This window comes from Echeneis naucrates, chromosome 7 (assembly GCF_900963305.1).
Source record: "Echeneis naucrates chromosome 7, fEcheNa1.1, whole genome shotgun sequence".
NCBI classification, from domain to species: Eukaryota; Metazoa; Chordata; class Actinopteri; order Carangiformes; family Echeneidae; genus Echeneis; species Echeneis naucrates.
Genome location: NC_042517.1, coordinates 714705 through 723663, shown reverse-complemented (window position 1 = coordinate 723663; position 8959 = coordinate 714705). Strand labels below are relative to the sequence as shown.

Below are 8959 nucleotides of genomic sequence, written 5' to 3'. Positions count from 1 at the left end.
CTAGCATAGGTTGGGCTAGCTAAAGTGCGGAGCCGGGATTCTAACTCATTAATCTTCGCCTCCATTTCTACCATCATCCTACATCTATGACAAGAGGAGCTATCATAAAAGGAGGCAGAAGAATAACTACACATGAGGCACAGAGAACAGGAGAGGAGAGGAGGAGGAGAAGGAGGAACAGAGAGTGGAGACAGAGAGCTAGAGGACATTGCTAATCGGGTAGTTTGATTAGCGGAGCTACAGAATTGTCTAAAGCTTAGGAAGGGGGAAGAGACGGAGTTCTTGGGTAGTTCACTGTCGATCAATCAGCTGAATAGCGAAAGAATAGCAGAGACAGCACAACCACCACCAACACGCTTACCGCAACAAGCTTATACTTTATCTTTTGTGTTATTTGTGGTTATTTTGTATTGATTGACAACTGGAGATTAGTTTAATTGATTAATTAACATTGTATGCCTAATTCCGCCATGCTGAGTAATTATACAATACATAGTTTTTTTAATTAGCATGATGGACTTTTTAAGTTAGGTAGCACTAGCTATTTCTTGTCGGCGACATATGTGGCCACCGTTTCAGACACATAACAGATTGTGGTACACAGTCATGTGTGTAATATTGTGGTTGCAACATGCAAATTTACTTTAGTCCGTGTTTCAGTCAGTACCACTGCATCCATAGAAGCTGCCATTTTGTTTCGGAAGCGATCTGACGTCACAAGTCGTAACTCGTAGTACATCGATTAGGAACGAGTTACGTTATATTTCTCTGCTGTCTCCTCATTGGTCAGCACATGAGCTGGTCAGTATTTACAGCAGTCACAGATTCACAAACTTTTGCATCAGTTTGCATTGTTTTGTAAAGAAATGTCTCATTAAAAACCTGCATGGTTTGAAATTAAATAAATCTACAAGATTTTTTTTATGTGATTTGCAAAGGTTAAAATAAATTCCGTCACTGATAACTGGACAATACTGAACCTTTTTGTTGAGGGATCAATGTAGCAGGAGGCTACGGTGCTAGCTTAGCACTGTGAATGAAAACTAATACTACTTTGAAAAAGAAAGAATGCCCACTTGCAAAAATGCAACTTGCATATGAACACGTTATATTTTATGTTTTGTTTTTATTGTTGACTCTTTTTGTGGGCGAAATAAATAAAAAGGTCATTCCATTTTTGGACAGTTTTTCTTGATCACTTCCTGGTTTACGGCAGTTACCAGGAGGTCCGTCACTGGGCAATGCGAGGTTGCCTAGTAACGGCTCTAAACCGAGAAATAGTTGCTTAAATTACGAAGGAAATAAAACCTCTCGCAAATCAAAACGCCTTATATTTTTTATTGATTTCATACAAAAAACACCAAAGTGCCAGAATATTTCTTAGATAAAACCTTTTTACGTGCAGTGCGTGGATGGGACCGGGTTCTACGGTCGCCTGGCAACGGCTCATAGCCAGGAAGTAGTCCGTGCTGACGTCGGAATAATGTGTCACTCCGTTTTTCGGACGAATTTCTATATTTTACATATATAATATGAAGTATAACGTTTGGATTAAGCAAACGAGACATAAGATGTTTATTAATTTGCCATAGAGTTGGACTCAGTAACATTTGGACACAGCCGTGTTAGCTGCTTCCATGCTTACTTATGCTAAGCTAACCTCATGCTAGTGCTTTGTCGGAGGTGTGTTGTGTGTCGGTCTGCATGTTGGAGCCCCGGCGCTGTGTGTGTCGGCGGCAGAGCAGCAGCAGGCGGAGCTCCGGAGAGACGCTGCTGGAGAAGGCGGAGTAGATCCAGGGGTTGGTGCAGGAGTTCAGACTGGCCAGCAGCATCAGCAAGGTGAACACAGCACCTGCACACACGGGAAGTTCTTCATGAACGGCTCACAACACATACAACTCATGACCGTGACCGCAAACGTTTCATTTACAGGCCGTCACTTTCTGGATCAGCAGCTCTAACGGACAGAGAACTGGGGGCTGGTCTTCAGGTTTTTTATGACTATATCACTGTTTAGATTATACTTGAAATATACTTGAAAACGTTTTTCTGATTTTGGACAGAAAGCTTTATGGAAGTTGATAAAAAGGGCAATACAAAGGAAAACATCAGGAAGCCCTGCACAATAACTGTGTGTGCATTTTCTTATTGGTTGTGTGTCTGTTTGCACCATTCTGCGGGGGGTCAGGGTCCCAGGCAGCCCACAGCTGGACGCTGAAGAACGGGGCCCAGCAGAGCGAGTAGACCAGCACAATGACCAGCGTCATCCTCACTGTCTTCGACATGGCGGCTGATACCTCTCCGCCCCGGGCGGTGGGGGCTTTGGGCAGGGGGCAGCAGAAAGCAGAGGACGCTGCAGGGCCAGGCTGCGCATCAGGCTGCAGGTCAGCTAAGACAACACACACACAGACACATCTCTCTCTGTTCATTTCAAAGGAGAACTTACTTTTTCTTTCTGTCTGAACTTGAAATCAGACATGTACTGTATCTGAATTATTCAGAGAACCTGTGCTCTGGAGCTCAAATTAAAATCACTATATTAATAACCCTAACCCCGAATAGGAGATAATAGATATAAGTAACCAATAAAACTGGCATCTGAAAACCAAAAAAATTGCACGTGTACTGTAAAAAATATTTTTGGGAACAGTTCTCTGTTTTTATTTGTGTGACACTTATTTGATTAATCATCATAAAAACCACATTGTGCTCCAGTTTCTTTAACATCATTCATACATTTATTTTTATTCATTTTCGAATGACTGAAGGATATCGGGGCAGAAACTGATGGATGCCAACAACAGGATAAGATCAATACCATTCACAGCAGCCAGTTAGTGTAGCTTACAATAAAGACTGTAAGCAACAGGGCTTTACTGGCTCTGTTCAAAGATTAAGAAAAAAATCCTCCTACCAGTTAAACCAATTTTCACCAATTAACACCTAATATCTTCTTTGTTTAATCCACTTATGGGCAGTTGCATGCAGAGGCCCTCACAGAGCTAACAATCCTATTTTCCGCACAATATAATCAGTCAAAACATAATCCACTCTGCTTGTTTTTTACCTTTGACCCAGAAGAAAATTCTGAAGGTTATCAGGTGATATACAGAAGAACCATGAGGAGAGGTGGGAAAACCTCAGCAGTGTGTGTCTTACCAGGAGGAACACCAGTGTAGGTGTGAATGTCACACTGCGAGGTGATGTTGTCGGACCTGAGCGGACCCATGGGCAGGTGCTGCTGATAGGTGGATCCAGGGTGAAAGCAGCTGTGATTGACAGGGTTGTTGTACATGAGGGGCGACGCATACAGGGGGAGACTGGACCTGGATCTGCCCCCTCCTCTCTGGCTGTCCCGTCCAGAGGGAGGGAGGGAGGTGCGGGACAGGCGGTGCTCTGACTTCAGGTACAGGTTGTTGTGAATCTCCTTGAAGATTCGCACCTGAGGGGCAAGGAATTAGAGTGTGGGGATTTAAATTTGGTAATGCCTTGTGTGAAGAGTAGAGTCTGTTTCTCTACCTGGCAGACTGTAATGATGACGACTGGGAGGATGAAGACAGCAAGGGTCATCCAGGTTACGTAGGCTTTGAGGCCCCAAGACTCAGCAAAGTTCCCCCAACACTCATACACCCCAGGAGCCACCTCTGATCGGGAGAAGATGAAAACCTGTGCAGAGGGGCAGGTGCATGGAGGTCATTGAAACTAACTGAGAGTGTATTTGTTTGCTGTTGTTGCAGCAGCTTCATGCTTTTTGGTTTTACTTAAGATCATCTCCAGGAGCAGATAGAGATGAAAGACATCACCAAAGATATCATCCAAACCAAAGGACAGAGACAACACAGCAGGTTTTAGATTGTATGTGGCCAAACACCAGCTTCGTCCTCTGGATAACGACAGTGTGGGACTGAAATCACCATCCTCACTGTGACTGAGGAACCAGCCAGCATGTTAACATAGCACTATCTGTGTTACTAATGTTACTTTGGAGAGGTAACAGAGACTTCAATCAGCCTTTTTATGTTTTAAGGTGTAACTGTGCAGCCACTCATCCTTCAGTTTTAAAATCAGTGGGTCTCCTGCTGTATGCTCCTGTAATTTATTATTAATCTTGCAATCCTACATTTATCCGATAGTCAAACCGTCGGGATCCCGTCCCAGGATATCTGCCATCTTACCTGTGGCAGGCTGAGGAGCAGTGACAGCCCCCAGGCCAGCAGTATGAAGGTGTTCCACCGTTGGGTGGCCCCACTGCGATGTGCCTGCAGAGGGCAGCAGATGGCATAGTGGCGGTCCACCGTCATGGCCACGATCATGTAGGAGGAGGCGAACATCCCGAGGACCTGCAGGTATTTCACCAGACGACACAAAAAGTCGGGGCCGGGGAAACGGCCCTTGGCATCCCACACCAGCTGAGGCAACACCTCGGCAGGAGGAAAGATGGCGTGAGACGTGTAGTTGGGGTAAACGCAGTGTGTATGTGTTACACGTGTGTGTGTGTGTGTCACCTGGAACAGAGCCACCACCAGGTCAGCCAGGCAGAGGTTGAGCATGAACAGATGCAGTGGGTTGTGATGTCGCCTCCGCCGCAGCAACACCACCAGCACCAGCCCGTTACCAAGCAATGCCATCACCAAGATGACCGCCAGTACCACCACCTCTGCGACCGCCAGCAGGGCGTCACGCTGCCACCCTGTGACATTCATCCCCGCCGGGGTGACGGAGACCCCTAGCCAGTCGATGGATGTGTATGAGTCTGTTACCATGGACACTGACATGACAGCTAGGAAAAGAGAGGACATGCATGCAGCGGGCTGAGGTAACTGTAAGTATTTGAGTTGTGTTCTTCAGGTTTTCTATTGATAGAGGTGGAATACAAAGGAAGAAGTGCCATAAAATGTAAATAATCACATAGAGTACTCAGTTACTTTCCACCTCTTCCTGTCTCTTGATCGCTCAACGCTTCATCCAATTAGTAATTTCCAATTAGTAATTCCCACATTTCTCCGAACTGCCCAGCCTTGTTGGCAGAAAAGCTCAGAATACATTCCGCGACTTTGGCGGTTATGAAACTTGACGGTTCAGTTTGTGGGTAATGACCATCAGACCATCGGTTTCCCAAAGAGTGACTCGGGATGCCTGCATGTGGTTGGATTTTGGCATCTTATCAGTTTGAGCTAAGCATCTCTCTGTCTGTTAACATCCCACAAACACACAGAGACACACACTGGCACACAGCCGAAGTTAATAGATGTTTATGTGTCAGGTCAAGCTTCCATGAGCACATAAATTGGGAACCAATGAGACGTGAAACATGTTTACAGCGGCCCCTCAACCACTCTTACAGGTCAGCACACACACAATTGCAGAGGCATGCAGAGGGGCTCCTCGTGTGGGACTGAACTGGGTCCAGGATCAGGATTATACAGTACACAGTCAGGGATTACTCAGGAAACTGCACCGGCTACTTGCTGGTGTTTCTCAAACTTTTTGGCTTTTGGAAAAAAATAAACTCAGTTGGAAACCAAGTCATGACCAGAACTTCTTTAAAGCTAAGTTCAGAGAAAAGTCCAGAAAATAACAGTGCATATATGCAGAACTTGAGTAAAGTCTTCATATTGATCTGCCTTCACTTTATAAGTTAGCTCTCAGACTTATTTGATCTTATTTTATTTTGCTGACAGAGCTCAGAACTTTTAACAAAGGAGGATTTTGAATGTAGGACTGTTTGAACAGTGTTTCACATTATTGTATTAGCACAGTTGACAGTATCTTTAATCTCATTTGAGGTTTAATTCTGCCACTAACACAAACAGCAAATTAAGCCAAATTAAGGGTTTCTTATTTATTTTAATAACAGCTTCATCAGAAAGCAGCCAGAGGATGCAGTTTAATAACAGCCTGCAGTTTGGATCTGCAGCAGCCAGATACAGAATCCAGCTGAGTCCTTCCCCACCTGCCCCTCTTCCCTCCTCCAGTCTCTTTCTCAACCTACAGCAGCAGAAATAAGTCAGTTGAGATCTTTGGGGTATTTTAATCCAATTAGAAGGCTGGACACCTGCTGTTCAATACTCATTGTTCTTTTGCACAAACAAAAACCTTAAAATTATCCTTCTCCCTCAACACAGTCATTTCATCAGTGATTAACTTAAATGGATGAATTATGAGCCCAAACATCCAAATGTGCACCTGCAACCTCTGAGACCTCAACAAAAGTAAAGGCCAGTTCCTGCAATTTTAGTTTTTTCAAATAACTTCATTTCAAATCAGGACGAAAATGAAGATGTTTTACTCACCTCGTGCTTGTCTTCGGCCTCAGGGTCTTGTGCAGCAGCTGCAGGAGCTGGGACGAGCTGATCTGCTGCTGCTACAGTTTACATCCATGCTGTGTCTGTGCTTTCAGGGCGACCCCTACTTCCTCACTCTGTGAACTCCTGCCTCCCCATCTCCTCCCTTTCATCCTCCTCTTCAGCACCTCCCTCCCTCCTCCTGTGCCTCTTCAATTTATGAATTGAGAGAGATGAGGAAAGAGGTGGGGGGGTTCTGAATTAGAAGTCGGGGGTGTGTGTTAATGAAAAGGACGTGATGTCAGTGAATTAATGCCATTTCCTGCAGATTGTTTGGATAATAAGCATGTTGCCATTGGCCCACTTTGATCCGCATTCAGAACAGGAACACCATCAATCAGATCAAATGAGAGCTTAGCTGTTGGTGGGGGTGGGCGCAGGGACAAGAGACAGTGTTAGTCGTATGACATTGAGCTTTTCAGGGAGAAATGAGAAGGAGACAGCAACAGGAGCGTTATCTTCCTCAGCAGCCTCTTTCTGTCTCACCATCCACCTGTCTGTCTCTCTCTGTCAGCACAATAACCTGCTTAATTCCCCTCATTTAGAAAACATGACCTCTCTTGCACACGAGGCTGATTTCTGCACTGGCTGCTTTGTCATCATATTTAATGTTTACAAATTAGATTTTTAAAGTAGACTTCATTAATTGACTTTAGTGTTAGTGTTTCTTACTCTTCTTAGTTAAGTTGGAACCAGCAGGAGTCTCTTTATCAGCCACACATCACAGGAGCTTTTTAAAAAGCTCAAATCATTTCCTGAAACAGCTCAGCTCAGTCAGGGGACGAGTCTGCTGCTCCAGTAGTACTTCTGGCAGCAGAACTGATGCATTTGGGTTTGAATCAACAACAAACTACAGTGTGCACATTATGTTCAGGGTTCACTGATGTGAATTTAATGGGCCTCAGAAACATAATGCGCAGGATGATTTCACATCCTGCAGCTCCAGTTCAGTTTAGTTCTAATAACTGACAATAACAGCCAGAGTTCAGAGTGAAGGCACAAAAACAAAAGGTATCTTTCAAATAAACTAGAGGTGCAATGATTCATTGGTCACTGGAAACTATTATCCTGTTTTGATTTTACATTCAGGTTCAAAACATTCTTCGCGATTTAATATTCAGACACCCAACATTTACAGTTTTGAGTTAACCTTTAGTATTTGAATAAAAAAAATACACTTTAGAGTTCACATTAAAATTGTACATTTTCCCATAAAAAGTAGATTTGGAGCTGAAAATGTCACCACCATACTTCCAAACCCAAGTGCAAGTCCAAACCAGGACTCCAAAGGCTGTTTCTGATTAATTTATTTGTGGTCGCAAAAATAATAATAGGAATATGTTCACATGTTCTCAGTGTTTGTGAGCGAGCAGTAGGTTTGGTTCTGGTCCATGGTGGCAGCACTCAGACTTTGGTAGATGGGATCTTCTCTGTTGGAGACTTCAACACAATTCACGTAGAAAACATTCTGAGAAACAGAAGAATAAATAACTCAAATACAGTTCACACTCTGGAAATCCATTTTTGGTATTTTTATTGAAGTTGGAGCTATACCTCTGCATTTGAGCGGAGTGGGGATCCTCTCTTCTTAAAATCTGTGGAACCAAGTATTTTATTCTTGTGATGATGTTTTTCTCATTGTTAGAATCAGCAGTTACTCAACAGGCATATGAGGAAAGATCAGACTTTTTGACATAAAGCAACAGAAAAACAGCAGGAAAAAGAATTGTTGAGACATTTCAGTCGAAGCCAAAGTTCTGGATTAACCAACTTTGATTCCAAACCCCCCACCTCTGATGAGCTGTGTACTGTGGGCAGGTTGTGGGGTGAAGAAGAAACCAGAGTGAATCAGAAATGTGTTTAAGTTTGTCGTCTTTTCTCACTTTTCATTTTCATGTTCCATATTTTTCTCAATATCATCAGTCCCAGCCCTAAGATGACCACAATGACGGTGAGAATCACCACCAAGTACAGCAGCATGCCTGAGGAAGAGCAGAAGACGAATCAGGTTTTACTTTTATTAAATCCCTTCATGAAAATACAGAGAAAACCAAAATAAGGCGACAGATAACATAAAAACAGGAACATTCATATACTTCATTACTTAAATGTCTTAACATATACAAATAAGTTTATAGATCACATGGCACCACCTGACATTTTAATTTCTCAGTCCTGTGGCAGCTGAAATGGTAAAAAAAGGTATGTTGTCACATATTTTCCTCCTTTTAGCTCCTGGTATCTGTCGGCTCCGTTACCTTTTTCAAAGTGATGAGAAAAAGATTTACAATATTTGTTTTTGTTATTTTGGTGGAAACTAGAGCAGCAAACAGCATCAAACGGGAGATTCTTTGTTTTCCAGACTGTTTTTTAGTTGTCAACACTAAATCAGTACATCTGCAGTTTTTTCACTGCTCACCCAAAAAATAGACCCAATGCATGAGGACATTAAATCTGTTACCAGATATGGAACTTCAGTCAGTATATGTCAGTGATGAACGAATGCGATTGACATGCCAGATGATCAGAAATATTTAGTCTGACGTGTGCTGGACCACCAACCTGATGCAGCCTCAGTCTTTGGTCCGAACTTGGTCAATGTGGAAGCTGCTGAA

General features: G+C 43.3%; 1 protein-coding gene across 1 annotated transcript; it reads right to left on the bottom strand.

The window, feature by feature from the left end:
- Positions 1-1661: 1661 nt before the first annotated feature.
- LOC115046811 (vasopressin V2 receptor-like) lies at positions 1662-4775 on the bottom strand. The gene is made up of 6 exons (XM_029507434.1): positions 4506-4775; positions 4176-4421; positions 3520-3666; positions 3351-3442; positions 2171-2322; positions 1662-1852 (listed from the first exon to the last, which is right to left on the bottom strand). Exons 1-6 carry the CDS (start codon positions 4773-4775, stop codon positions 1662-1664), a joined length of 1098 nt encoding a protein of 365 aa, XP_029363294.1.
- Positions 4776-8959: the final 4184 nt, after the last annotated feature.

Excerpts from the sequence above, each read along its gene's own strand:
- LOC115046811 (XM_029507434.1), bottom strand. The coding sequence starts at position 4,775 with ATGTCAGTGTCCATGGTAACAGACTCATACACATCCATCGACTGGCTA. Across the intron at positions 4,422-4,505 it reads TGGTGGTGGCTCTGTTCCAG|GTGTTGCCTCAGCTGGTGTG; the intron begins GTGACACACACA and ends CCTCCTGCCGAG. Across the intron at positions 2,323-3,350 it reads CCTCCCTCTGGACGGGACAG|AGCCCCCACCGCCCGGGGCG; the intron begins CCAGAGAGGAGG and ends CCCCCTGCCCAA.